We start from the raw sequence: 13965 nt of genomic DNA, 5'->3' as shown, positions 1-13965 counted from the left end.
GGGCCCCATATCTTAGGAAGGATGTACTGATGTTGGAGAGGGTTCAGAAGAGATTTACGAGGATGATTCCCGGAATGAAAGGGCTTACTTAGGATGACCGTTTGTCGGCTCTTGGACGGTACTCACTGGAGTACAGAAGAATGAGAGGGGACCTCATAGAAACATTTAGAATGTTGAAAGGACTGGACAGAGTAGATGTGGTTAAGCTGTTTCCCCTGGTGGGTGAGTCCAGGATTAGAGGACACAATCTTAGAATTAGAGGGTACCGGTTTAAAACAGAAATGAGGAGAAATTTCTTTAGCCAGATGGTAGTGAAACTATGGAATTCTTTGCCACATACAGCTGTGGAGGCCCAATCATTGGGGGTGTTTAAGGAGGAGCTAGATAGGTATCTGATTGGTCATGGTATCAAGGGATATGGGGATAAGGCCAGAAATTGGGGTTAGATAGGAATAGTTCTAGTTTAGCTCATGGAGCAGACTCGATAGGCCGAATGGCCTACTTCTCCTCCTTTGTCTTGTGATCTTTGTTGGTTGAAAACTGGCCAGGAAGTCATTCTTGCCTCTTTTCCTTTTCCAACTCTGAAGGAAGTTGTTGGACTCCCTACTCTCCTGAGCCTCTTGCTGCCTGACCCACTGAGTTCCTCCAGCTCCTTTGTGTGTTTTGCCCCCAGGGCATAGATTGATCTGGGACCTCTGACAAGAACAACAGCTTGTCAGCGCAATGTATTTTGTATTGCCTCTACAAAGTGTCACCCCCACCTTTTAAGGCCATGACTTGAATATTCAAAATCATTGTTTCCCAGTCACTGGGACTGTCTGTCCGCCACCGTCAGATGAACAAATAAAACAAAGTGCTGGAAACATTCAGCAGATCAGACAGCATCTGTGGAGAGAGAACCAGTTAACATTTCAGGTCCTGGATCCTTTGTCAGATGAACACTCTGTTATTTCGCAACCCTGCTCTGAGATTATCTGCTGAAATAATAATCAGTAATTCTATTGTTACAGCAGTATAGTAAAATTCTAATAATTCAGCACCTTTGGGACTTCAGTGATGCTGGACTAGCAGATTTTCTGGACTATAGGATGTTATCCAAAAGCTTTAATTTCCCCTTTTTTGCTACACATTACACAGTAGTATAATAAAATCTCATGTTGCAGTTGTATAAAACTTTGGTTAGACCACACTTGGAGAACTGCATGCAGTTCTGGTTGTCCCATTACAGGAAGGATGTGGAGGCTTTTGGGAGGGTTAAGAAGAGGTTCACCTGGATGCTGCCTGGATTAGAGGGTATTAGCTATAAGGAGAGGTTTAACAAACTTGGATTGTTTTCTCTGGAGCTTTGGAGGCTGAGGGGAGATCTGATTAGAGGCATGGATAGGGTAAACAGTCAGAACCTTTTTTGCCCAGAGTGGAATTGTCAAATACTAGAGGGCATAGCTTTAAAGTAAGAGGGGGGAAGTTTAAAGGAGATGATGGCAAGTTGTTTTTAAACAAGGACAGTGGTAAGTGCTTGGAATGCACTGCCAGGGGTGGTGGTGGAGGCAGATATGATAGTGGTGTTCAGGAGGTTTTCAGATAGACCCACGAATATGCAGGGAATGGAGTGATATGGACCATGTGCAGGCAGAAGAGATTTAGTTTAATTTGGTATCATGCTTGGCACAGTCATGGTGGCCCGAAGGGCCTGTTCCTGTGCTGCACTGTCCTATGAACCCAGTGAGTGTAAACAGAGGGAAGTACTCAAGCACTCTGGTCCCCACCTCCAGCCACAGACCTCCCCGTGACCACTGGTGTCCCCATGACCCAGCTGCACTCTGATGCCCAGCTCATACTCCAGACTAATGAGTGAGTCAGATGCCGGATTACCAGAGTATGCAACATAAGTGTTGAACTAACCTGGATAAATCCACAGTATTTTAGTGTGGTTGTTTGAAAGATCTCAGTTTGAGTGCAGTATTTTTGCTCTGTGGTTGTTCTGCGGAGTTGTTATACACCCAGATGTGAATGATGTGATTTGTTGTTTCAAAACTGGCCTTTAAAATGAGACTGACAACATATTTATGACAAGAATTATTCTTCCATTGAATTCTCATTAAATAATGGGAATAATTCACAGTGTGGTTACAATTTTGCCAAAGGGAAAATATATTCTTTGTGATGAACTGCCTTTGCTCAGTGTAAAGGCTGGATCTTAGAACGTAGGTGCTGATGTCTCCATATTTACATATTTCTGACTCTGCTTTCAATCTTCACTCTTAGCTGATAAAGCTTACCGTGATATGAAGGTACATAAATTAAGCCAGTCCATCATTGTATCGGGAGAATCAGGTGCTGGGAAAACAGAAAACACAAAGTTTGTTCTTCGGTATGTATGAATCTTACCCCAGTTATGACTGAGTGCCCTTTCCAGGTTTAGAGTCATTGAGCTACACAGCATGGAAACATGCCCTTCGGCCCAACTTGTCAGTACTGACCAAGTTGCCTATAACTGAGCTAATCCCACTTGCCTGTGTTTGGCTTGTATCCCTCTGAACCTTTCCTGTCCACATACCTGTCCAAATGTCTTTTAGATGTTGTAATTGTACCCACTTCTCCCACCTCCCCTGGGAGCTCATTCCATTTACAGACCACCCTCTGTGTTTTCACAAGTGTACCTCATGTCTCCCCCATGCCAGCCTCCCCCACCCCCCCCATTCTTTTCAGATTCCCCTTGCTCCCTCCCCATGACCCCTGCTTCTCCCTCCCTCCCTCTCCCACTCAATGCCTTTTTGCCATGCCCCCTTTCTTTGCATTAACACTCGTTGCAGTCTTGTTTTGTGGAAGGAGTATCTGGGAAGCTGTTGAAATTCTTTCTGCTCACTTTTCTCATCTGTGGTATTCCCTGATATCTTTAGGTGGGCTGAGATTTACTGTATTCTCCATCCATTATCTAGGTACTTGACTGAATCGTATGGTACAGGTCAAGACATTGACGAAAGGATTGTGGAAGGTAAGCAGTTCTCGGATATCATGCTTGCTTTCACACATACGTGCCTAGAGACTTGGACACTTGCATGGACTTCTGCTACCCCTCGCATGTGCCTTGTGCGCATTTGGTTGCATGCAGTGCTGATCTTCTAATGCAAGATGGGCCATTATATGCTTCAACGCTGCTCAAACATTCATACAAGTACATGTATGCATGCTTAGTTGTATGCACACTCAGCTACATGTGTGCACACAGCTCACACTCGTGCTGTGAAGTGTGATTCTGCAGTCTTTAAATGAAACCAATTTTTTCTGTGGTATTGCACCAATGAGGAACCTCTCATGTAAATGCCTCTCAGGGGTGACATGGTAGCGTAGTGGTTCATGTAATGCTATTACAGCGCCAGTGATCAGGGTTCAATTCCTGCCGCTGTCTGTAAGGAGTTTGTACGTTCTCCCTGTGACTGTGTGAGTTTCCTCCAGGTGCTCCGGTTTCCTCCCACATTCCAAAGACGTACTGGTTAGTAATCAGGTGGTGCGGGCTCGTTGGGCCGGAAGGGCCTGTTACCGTGCTGCATAAATAAAGTTTTAAAGTTTAAATTAAGGAAGCATCCTCTGGTTAAAACTTCTGTTCATGATTGGGATCCTTAAGGGCAGCATACAGGATGCTTTCTTTCCCTTATTAGCTGAGGTATTAAAAATAAGAGCACAGAGATTATACTAGAACTATATCACTGAGCTAGAATGCAATGCCAATTAGGTAATTGAGTCCTGTGTATAGTTCTGGTCACCACATGGCAAGAAAAGATGTTACTGCACAGGAGAGGGTGCAGAGGAGGTTTAAAAGGGTGTTGCTGGGATGGGAACATTTTAGGAATGAGGGTAGATTGGATAGACTTAGGTTGATTGTTTGGAGCAGAGGAGGGTGAGGGAAGACTAAACAGGTGTATAAAATTATGAGAGGACTAGACAGTATAAATAGGAATGACTTAATGCCCTTAGTAGAAGAGTCGAAACAATAAGGGCATAAATTTTAAAGTAATTGGTACTTTAGAGAAGACAAGGAATTTGTTTCATTCATTTATGGCCTGAAATACATGAATGAAATAAATGAATTGACCTTGCACCTTATTGCACTGCACTTTTTCTGTAGCTGTGACACTTTACTCTGTACTGTTATTGCTTTTACCTGTACTGCCTTAATGCACTCTGTACTAAATCATTGTAACTGCACTGTGTAATGAATTGACCTGTATGATTGGTTTGTAAGACAAGTTTTTCCCACTGTACCTCGGTACATGTGACAATAATAAACCAATACCAAAGTGTGGGAGAGGCAGCAACCCTTGTGAGTTTTGAAAGGTACTTGGATGAGGCATGACTTGCAAGGCTGCAGACTCAGTGTGGGACTAGGGTGGGTAGTCTATATCTCAACTAGCATGGACATGGTAATGGTATTGGTTTATTATTGTCACTTGTACCGAGGTACAGTGAAAAAAGTTGTCTTGCATACTGATTGTACAGATCAATTCATTACATAGTGCATTGCAGTAGTACAGGGTAAAAACAATAACAGAATACAGGATAAAATGTCACAGCTACAGGGAAGTACATTGCAGGTAGACAATAAGGTGCAAGGTCAAGCAAGGTAGATTGTGAGATCAAGAGTCCATCTCATCGTATGAGGGAACCATTCAATAGTCTTATCACTGTGGGGTAGAAGCTGACCTTGAGCCTGGTGGTACGTGCCCTCAGGCTCCTATATCCTCTACCTGATGGGAGAGGCGAGAAGAGAGAATGACCTGTCTCGATTTTGTGACCTTCCCACAGTGAAAGAGTGATTCAAACTAAGTGTAGAAATTTTGGAAGTTGGAGATAAAGAGGGGAACTGAACAGAGCTTTAGTTTCATCCAAAGGTTACTTGAGCTACAGAATGCCTTGGGATTCTGAAAGTTGTACATGGTTGTTACAGGGGTTTCTGGGACCTGAAGACGTTGGAGGAGAATAGTGAAGAGATTGGAGGTGTGGTTCTGATTCTTCAGTAGTGGACAGTTGAAGAATTTGAGGAGATGTAGTGCTGTGAGGAAAGCTGTAGTCATTGGCATTAGTTTTTCCTTCTGGTGAAGAATATCACATGTGAAGGAGTAAATGATCTCTAACTGCTGTAAATTGCAATGATTTTGCAGTGTGGACTATTTTTACCCATGCTTTCTCATGTTACAACAAGAATACAAGTACAACAGGCTGATTAGCCTCCTTCTGTAACTTTACAGATTTGAGAAGGATTAATTTAATCAATTATTTCCAAAACAGCCAATCCCTTACTGGAGGCTTTCGGGAATGCCAAAACTGTACGTAATAATAATAGTAGTCGATTTGGAAAATTTGTCGAGATACATTTCAACGAGAAGGTAATTTTAAAACAAAAGATTTTCTTTGTTTTTAAAGCTTTCCAGATTTAACACTCCGCTCCATTTTCGAGAATGCATCCATGCCTTTTTACTTTACCCTTTTCCCCTGTACAGAATGCTGTTGTTGGAGGATTTGTATCTCATTACCTGCTGGAAAAATCCCGAATCTGTATGCAGAGCACGGAAGAAAGAAATTACCACATCTTTTATAGGCTGTGTGCAGGTGCTCCTGAAGACATTAGGCAAAAGTTTCACTTGACCTCCCCTGATAATTTCCGGGTGAGTTCTATGCCATAGTGCTTTGAGGCCAAACCTGTATCACTTTTCTTTGAAGTAAGTGGGTTGCTGTAAGGAGCCTGTCCCTTATCTTTTGGAATGGGAAATGATTTCATGCCGATACTGGGTTCACAACTACTAATGTTCTCTCATCATTATTTGTACTCCTCTTTCTGTGGTACTGAAGAATGACATAACCTCAAATATTATATTGAGCTCTCAGCACCATCTCTGGTTTGATAACAAGGGTGTTGCTGTGAGTATGGAAACTGGAGGAGATGATGGCAACTTAATCTGGATTCTTTGGTTTCTGTTTTTGGGAGGGGAGAAGATTTAAAAGTCAGAAACAAACAATAGTTAGTTGATCAATTTAACCGTTATACCGCATTCCCAATCCGCATCAAACAATATGTCTGTGGAAGGCAGTTACTTGGCGATTTAAATGTTCGTCAAAGTGGCTTTTTAGATTTTATTTGGGATGTCATTCTTCAGAGCATTAACGCACTTAGCCAAGGTTGTTATATTTGCACATAATTTAATTGTTACATTGCTATTTATGGAAATTGGAATGCATATCTGAGAAGCCCTTCTTTAAATGTTGGGGCAACACCCAAAGTTTGTACACTAATATCATTTGATATTTCCAAAGTCTCTTTAAATGGAAAAGTTATGCTGGGATAATGCCCTCATTGTAAAATATCTGGGGAGGTGGGGTGAATGGTTTGCTCAAATGTATAATTGTCCCATAGAAATCTTATTGTCAGGTAGTACAATGGCACAGCTGGTAGAACCGTTGCCTCCTGGTGCCAGAGACCCAGGTTCAATCCTGACCTTCAGTTCTGTCTGTGTGGAGTTTGCACATTCTCCTTGTGACTATGTGAGTTTCCCCCAGGTGCTCCAATTTCCTCCCACACTCCAAAGACACGTGGGTTGGTAGGTTAATTGGGTGCTGTAAATTGAGCCCAGTGTGTACATGAGCAGTAGAATCTGAGGGGCAGTTTGAGAATGTGGGGAGAATAAAAAATGGGATTAGTGTAAGTGGGTGGTTGATGGTCGGCACGGATTCATTGGGCCGAAGGGCCTGTTTCTGTGCTGTATCTCTCTATGACTTAATAATTTCATAAAGATCTTTGGGGACAATGGTCAATGACTGCCTAGTAGTTAGTCTGGGAAGCATTTATTAACTCAGGTTATTGCTGATTAATGACTGATAAAGCTGAGCAGGTGCAAACTCAGAACTTACAATAAAAGCTCCACACCTTGGTGTGAGCAGTACCTAATGGCAGCCTGTATTTATATGCTGCTGCAATGTTGGTGCTTCTCCCCAGAGTTATTTCTCCGCAGAGTTATCAAGTACAATTGACACCTTTAACTGTCCTGCAGTTATGACTGTGATGAGACCCAAGACGGTTGCTCGGGAACATTGCATTGGACTCTGTTTTGTTCCTGGTGACTTTAAGAGGATCAATGCACAGCAAAATAGCATTTTACACTGAAAGTGTTTCCTCAGCAATTATGTCAGCCTGCCTTTGATGTTGAAATTAATGGGATCTTTAATCATTTTTGGTTTGATTGGATGAAATTTTTGACTTTACAATGGACTTGGGAGCCGTTCCTTACCAAGCTCCTGTAATGTTCTGTGGAGAGGGCTTCTTAGAGCTTGAGGTGTTCCAATTCGGAGAGATAGACTGTAACAAGAAATTAGGGCTTAATTATTACACCAAGAATTGCTATGGTAACAGGGAAGACATTGTACTTTGGTTATCTGTAATGATCACTGGTGGTTAAAATTGGGGAAAAAAAAACAATGTTCCAATCCACTCAAGTCCTCTACATCTGCGAACCAAACCCCAGCATGGTGATGGGTGAACTGTGGTACTCTGAACCAAAGTGTGATTTCTCTTAAAATAGATGTGAGCACAAGGGGGCAGTGTTGGCGAGGGTTCAGCAAGCCCGAGCTCTTCATGAAGCTGCAGCTTTAATTGTAGCCGATTCAGAAATTGTGGGCCTACTGTAGGAACAGTTTTGTTGTGGTGTGTACCTGCCAGCTGCTTTATGGACAGTGTAGCTACTTGAACTTCTGAGGAATGGTAGGAGCCTCAGTCTGATGCTCTGCTGTGGAAAATGTACTAAACAGTTCTGTGCTTTAGATCGCAGAGTATAATTGGTCCATTTTTGAAGTTAATTTTATTTCTGAAAGTTGAACTATTAATTACACCTATTAGAAGTTTTGCCATTGTCACTAAGCTAAAGCTATCTTTGCTAAAGATCAGGAGCAAAAATGCTGGAATAAAGACCAAGTTCCTACTAAAATACTAACTTTCTCCTGAAAATATGAAACATCCTGTTGCTCCCATTTCCAAGATACCTAGGCTGCAGGGATCCAGCACTGTCTGTGTGGAGTTTGCATGTTCTCCCTGTGACTGTGGATTTCATAGTACAGCATGGGAACAGGCCCTGTGCCAGTGATGTTGTTTCCTCTGCTTGTTCCGGCTTCCTCCGAAAGACATCCTGGAAAGTTAATTGGCAAATTGTCTGCTGTAAATTACCCCTTAGTGTGGGTGGGTGCCAGGAGATGCAAGGGGAGTTGATGGGTTTGTGATGGAGAGTAGTTGGGGGTGGTTTGACTGATGGGGATACTCTTGAGCGCTGGCATGAACTCGATGGGCCAAATGGTCTGCTACATGGTGAGGGAAAGTAAGAGAAAGTTTCTGCTTCAGTTTAGGGTTTCCACTGTATCTCTGCTCTCCCTTTTATGGTTGGAAGGCAGGGGGGAGGGGTGGATGAGGAACTGGGTCAGGCCTGCACCCAGCATCTTTCTGGAAGTGAATACATGCCACAGTGCCCAGGTGAACACTTTGGTTTAGAGTATCTCGCATTCTCCTCCCACAGAGGTGGAAGGTGCTGCCTTTTCTTGCTCGTAGCTCAAACCTCAGTTCAATCAGCAAACCACATGCCCAAGGTCTGCCTTCATCCATGTCTTCTGGGAACGTTGTGGCAGACACTTGCCACCCGGACGGTGGAGATCCCAGTGAATTCTATTTGCCTAATTCTTGCAGGTGCTGCCTACAGCCACGGACCCAGCAGTAGGTATTCTTGGGCTCCAAGGCCTGGCCTGCTTTGCTGCTTGTTGAAGTTGTGTCTGCACCAAGACAGGCCAGGCCTGGGCCAGTTCATTGGAGCTCACTATAACCCTTCCAGAATTATGCAGGGGCAGCAGGTGTGCACCTCGGTTCGACAGGACCACATTATAGCCCATTGAGCTCAACCTCACTTGTGGCTTTTGCCTGCTATTTACACTTTGAATTTACACTGGAATTGTGGGACCGGGTGGTGGGGCCTAGCTCAACAGGTGGGGGTGCTCTGGGGTACTGGGGCCTTGCTTGCTGTGAGGGGGCTTCGGGAAAGGACATTGGTGCAGTGAGGCCCTGTATTTAGCGGGTGGTGGCGGTGGAGAAGGCAGTGGGGTTACACATAATGCCTTGGTGGGGAGGTAGATAGGGGACCAGGGGATTGGGATGTAGAGAGAAAGAGGGTTGTGGGGGGAGAGAGGTGAGGCTGTGGGGCCTCAGGAGGGAGGGCCAATGAAGATGTGGAATGGGGAGGGAGACACTAGAGACTGAAGATGCCGGAATCAGAACAAGTAATGAGCTGCTGGAGAAACTCAGCGGGTCAGGCAGCATCTATGAAGGGAAATGGACAATGTATCAGGTTGAGACCATTCCTCTAAACTGGGAGGGTATGATCTCAAGGCTACTCCAACAGAATCTAAGAGGTCAAGTTTCAGAATGCAAATGCCATACTTTCTGAGCGCAAAATTTCTGTTATTGAAGCTTTGTCTTCAGTATCATTGTGCACATGTAGCTGTATAAGCTGTTTAGTTATTTTCTAACCATCTAACTTGGACTGTGCTGAGGAAACCTGCTGCCTCTGTGTATAATTTTGTATAATTTTGTATGCTTTTGACCTGGAGCACAGTTGCACCTGCATCTTATTTTGAACCTTGTTTACCTGCAGCTGAAGCTGTGATGTCCTCCATTTATAATTGTGTCTGAGTTGTTTGTAATCTGATATCTCTTTAGATTCAACAGGTGTACAGGTGATGATGACTCTCCACCAAACAACGGGCAGCTTGCATCTGTTTGTGATCTTTATTCCTCAACAGCTTCCCTTGGAGTTTCAGGAAACTAAATTCACGTATTTTGTGTTGCTTGTACAAAAAGATGTACGTTGGGAGCACACGTTTTGTGAAAGCAGGGTGTGTGTTTATCTGATGCAGCCTACAAGGAACTTGACCAGATTCAGATCACGGAATGGTTACAACCTGGGGAGGCCACTTGGCCTATCGCGTCTGTACTGGGAGGGCATTCCAGTTGGTTCCACTTCCTGCCCTCTTCCTATAGCTTACAAATTCCTTCCTTTCAAAAACTTATCCAACCCCCTTTTTGAAAACTACAGTTTAATAGATTTTAAAAGTTAACACACCAGTTTTGTGTTCATTTGATGAAGGTTATTGGAGAACATATTCTGCACTGGTTGAGTACCTTGGTATTTTTGGTGCTCATTAGATTCAAGGGAGGCTAGAAGCTGCGACTGGAACTCCTATAGGTAAAGACTCCAGAGCTTCACTTTGCCGGCTCCATTTGTCTATTTGGTGACATTGGCACAGATGGGATTCTCTGACCTTTCACCAGAACTGTTGGTGAGGAGGTCCCTTGTCTGAAAGCAGAGGCACAACTTTAGCTTATTGCAAAAACAAATTTAAGAGATGACAGAAGCCAATGGACAGAATTGCCACAAACCTTTGTGTGAGCAAAGTTTTTTCAAACATGAATTGGATGCATGCTTTAAAAAGATGATTGGGTAATTCTTGGAGAAAGCAGGAGAATGATACATGGCTCTCTGATACAATCGTTGAATGATAACGATCACTGATACATGGCTCATGGGTTGAAAGGATCTCTTTTGCTCTGCACTACTGCAGTCCTGCAAAAGGCCATCTAGTTTCCAACCAGTGTTTGCAATGTGAGGTATGTGCACTGCTTGAGAATTAATCTTTCCAACTTTTTCTTAAACCAAACCCACCAACTAGCTCTGAAGTTCTCTCCAATGGGAATATCCCTGCTCTTTGCAACAGGGAAGATCAGGCTCACAACAAAAGAGACTGCAGATACTGGAGTCTGGAGCAACACACAATCTGCTGGAGGAACTCAGCAGGTCGAGCAGCATCTGTGGGGGGGGGGAAGGAATTGTTAATGTTTATGGTCAAAACCCTGCACTAGGATTGAGACTGGAGAGGGGAGGTAGCCAGTATAAAGAGGAGAGGGGAAGGGGTGAGACAGAGGCCGGAGGTAATTGGTGAACTTGGGGGGAGGGGGAGGATGATGGGTAGATGGAGTGAGTTTGGGGGGGGAGGGGAGTATGAAGGTTGGGGACTGGAGACAGCTGCTGGAGGGAGATAAGCAGGAACACAAAGTGCTACCAGTGCTTGAGTCTGTAAGTAAAGGAGGTGATAATGGAACCATTAGGTGAGAGGTGAATGGCAGATGGAACCAGAACCAGATGGGGAGGAAGCCTGTGGGTTAATTGTGTGTGTAGGAGGGGAGGGAGACAAAGATGGGTGATGGGGGGGCTGGAGAGGGGTTGGGAAATGGGACAGAAATGGAGGAGGATCGGAAGGAGAGAGGGGCAAAGGGGGAAATGCACTGAGGCGGAGGGTTACCTGAAAATGGAAAACTCAGTGTTCATGCCATCGGGTTGTAGACTACCCAGGTGGAATATGAGGTGTGACAAACAACCTGCTGGAGGAGCTCAGCGGGTCGAGCAGCATCTGTGGGAGGAAAGGAATTGTTGGCGTTTGTCGATGGAGATGAAGTGTTGTTCTTCTCATTTGAGTTGGACACAGATCAGGCTTGAGACTGATTTCTGAGTTCAAAGGGAAAAACTCACTCCAACCTAAAGATGGTAAGTATGGTTTGGAAGATGAGAAGCTTTTACGCTACAGGCATTCCTGCTTAAGCCAACGTTTGACCTGATCTCTGGGTTTGGATAAACAGACACAGCAGAAGGAGGATGTCTTATGATGGAATCTGAACATAAAGGTTACACACAGTGCAGGAGACAAGGGCTTTGTGAAGGCATCAGATACCATGTGTTTTAAAATGAGACCAAGTACAGGTCATGGTGGTTTGACTATTATAATTATGGCTTTCCTCTTTCCGTGATAAGTTGATGACACTGCTTTGTTGTGCTGTTCACTTTCTGTGTTAAAAGTTGTGTCTTGTGCTAAATTCATCTCTTCCCTGTAGTACCTAAATCGAGGCTGCACCAGGTACTTTGCCAACAAGGAATCGGACAAACGGATCCTGCAGAATCGCAAGAGCCCAGAGGTAACGTTCAAGATGTTGCTGAATTTTGGCTTGTTCTGGTTGTTCCTAACGCAATGTTACAAACTGATTAGGCATGGAGGTTTGTCTGAAAGTTTCCAACCAAGACTAGATGATCAGGAGTGCAGAATCCAACTGTTTGTAGGAAATTCTTTGCTGGGAGAAGTTTTAAGATGTGGAGGGAATGAAAACTTTGAACTAATTTTAGTTTTCAGAACCTTTTGAATAATTGAGCACACAAATCATCTTAAGTTGCTAATCAAATTGCAGGTAAAATCCTCGGTGAATGGGACGCATGAAGCAAGAAAGCAAAGCATTGAACCTAATAGGTGTACACACATGTTCAAACCTAGGTCTTTGTTTGGTAAGGGTGTCCAAAGGATATGAAAGTAAGACAGGAAAATGGCATTGAGGTCACTCTTGCTTTAATTGAACTTTGTAACAGGCTCGAGGGACTGAGTGACCTGTAACTGTGTCCATGTTCCCAATTAACCCTCAACAAGGAGTGAAGCATATACTACAGGTGGAGAAGCTGAATCACTCTGGTGCAGGACTGTAGGAAAGTGGGAATCAATTTCCAGTTCTATTGAAGTGAAAGGACTCCCTTTGAAATGCATTTCATCAGACTCAACCTAATACCTGTGTACTGAATTGATCTGTACGAACGGTATGCAAGACAAGTTTTTCACTGTACCTCGGTACAAGTGACAAATAATAAACCAGTACCAATACCTGCTCATCTTCACCCAGCACTGATGAAGCAACCAGTCTCTGAGAGGTTACAGGGCTGTACTACTAAAGGGACAGTGTATGTCAAGCTGGGACATTGGGAATTTGAGCAGTTGTTGATGTTTGATCATCATCATTGTAGACTCCTTTGTACTTGAGAGGCTATGGATCTATGTAAATCTATGGATTTACAACCTATGTAATGACCATGGCATCTGCTATGGCTGGGGAGACCCACATGGGAGACGACAGTTACCAATTAGAAGCTCTCAATCAACTGCAGTAAGAAACCACTGTTGGGGAATAAAGCTAGAGTTTCTTCTCTAGGGTAAAAGTCAAGCAACAAGTACCAACTGTTGGCATAACCAGTATGATCCAAAGGACCAATGCAATTTGGTGTGGCTGGGCTGCAGGAGATGTTACAGGAGTCCATGTCTGGAGTGTCCAGGCTCCACTGTTAGGTCGCTCCCCTCCTGTAGGATAGCTGATTTTGTCCCCCAATTCATAACAGGCAGTAGGGATAGGCCTGGAAACTACAGGCCGGTGAGCCTTACCTCAGTGGTAGGGAAGTTGTTGGAGAAGCTGAGGGACAGGATTTATGTTCACTTGGAAAGGCAGGGACTGGTTCGGGGGAGTCAGCATAGTTCTGTGCAGGGGAGGTCATGTCTTTCAAATCTGGTTGAGGAGGTAACTTAGAAAACTGACAGGCAGCATGGTAGAAGTAGTTTACATGGACTTCAGTAAGGCTTCAGACAAGGTTCTGCATAGTAGGTTGGCCCAGAGGTCAAAGCACGAGGGATCCGAGGTGTGTTGGCAAACCGGATCCAAAATTGGCTAGGTGATAGGAGGCAGAGGGTGGTGGTGAATGGGTGCTTTTCTGACTGGAAGTCTGTAACAAGTCTGTAACAGCACAGGGGTTGATGCTGAGACCTTTGTTGTTTGTCATATACGTAAATGACTTGAATGAGATTAGTAAGTCTGCAGATGACACAAAATTTGGTGGAGTTGTGGATAAAGAAGGTTGTTTGAGGATACAGCAGGATATAGATGAGCTGGAAAGTTGGGCAAAGTAGTGGCAGATGGAATTTAATCCAGACAAATGCGAGGTAATCCAATATGGGAAGTCAAATTCTGGTAGGCCATATAGAATAAATGGCAGGACCTTAGGAAGATGTACAGAAAGACCTTGG

General features: G+C 44.0%; 1 protein-coding gene across 1 annotated transcript in view; it reads left to right on the top strand.

Moving 5' to 3' along the window:
- Positions 1–13965, top strand: part of myo6a (myosin VIa) — a 244455-nt gene that overhangs the window by 130407 nt on the left and 100083 nt on the right. The window contains 5 exon segments of the mRNA XM_052011416.1: positions 2266–2371; positions 2940–2995; positions 5287–5384; positions 5499–5663; positions 11969–12049. Of these exon segments, the coding sequence (XP_051867376.1) occupies positions 2266–2371; positions 2940–2995; positions 5287–5384; positions 5499–5663; positions 11969–12049 (506 nt within the window).

The sequence above is a fragment of the Pristis pectinata genome, chromosome 3 (genome assembly GCF_009764475.1).
Source record: "Pristis pectinata isolate sPriPec2 chromosome 3, sPriPec2.1.pri, whole genome shotgun sequence".
In the NCBI taxonomy this organism is placed as follows: domain Eukaryota; kingdom Metazoa; phylum Chordata; class Chondrichthyes; order Rhinopristiformes; family Pristidae; genus Pristis; species Pristis pectinata.
The sequence above is the reverse complement of the archived record's forward strand: the minus strand, read 5'-3'. Positions and strand labels throughout refer to the sequence as shown.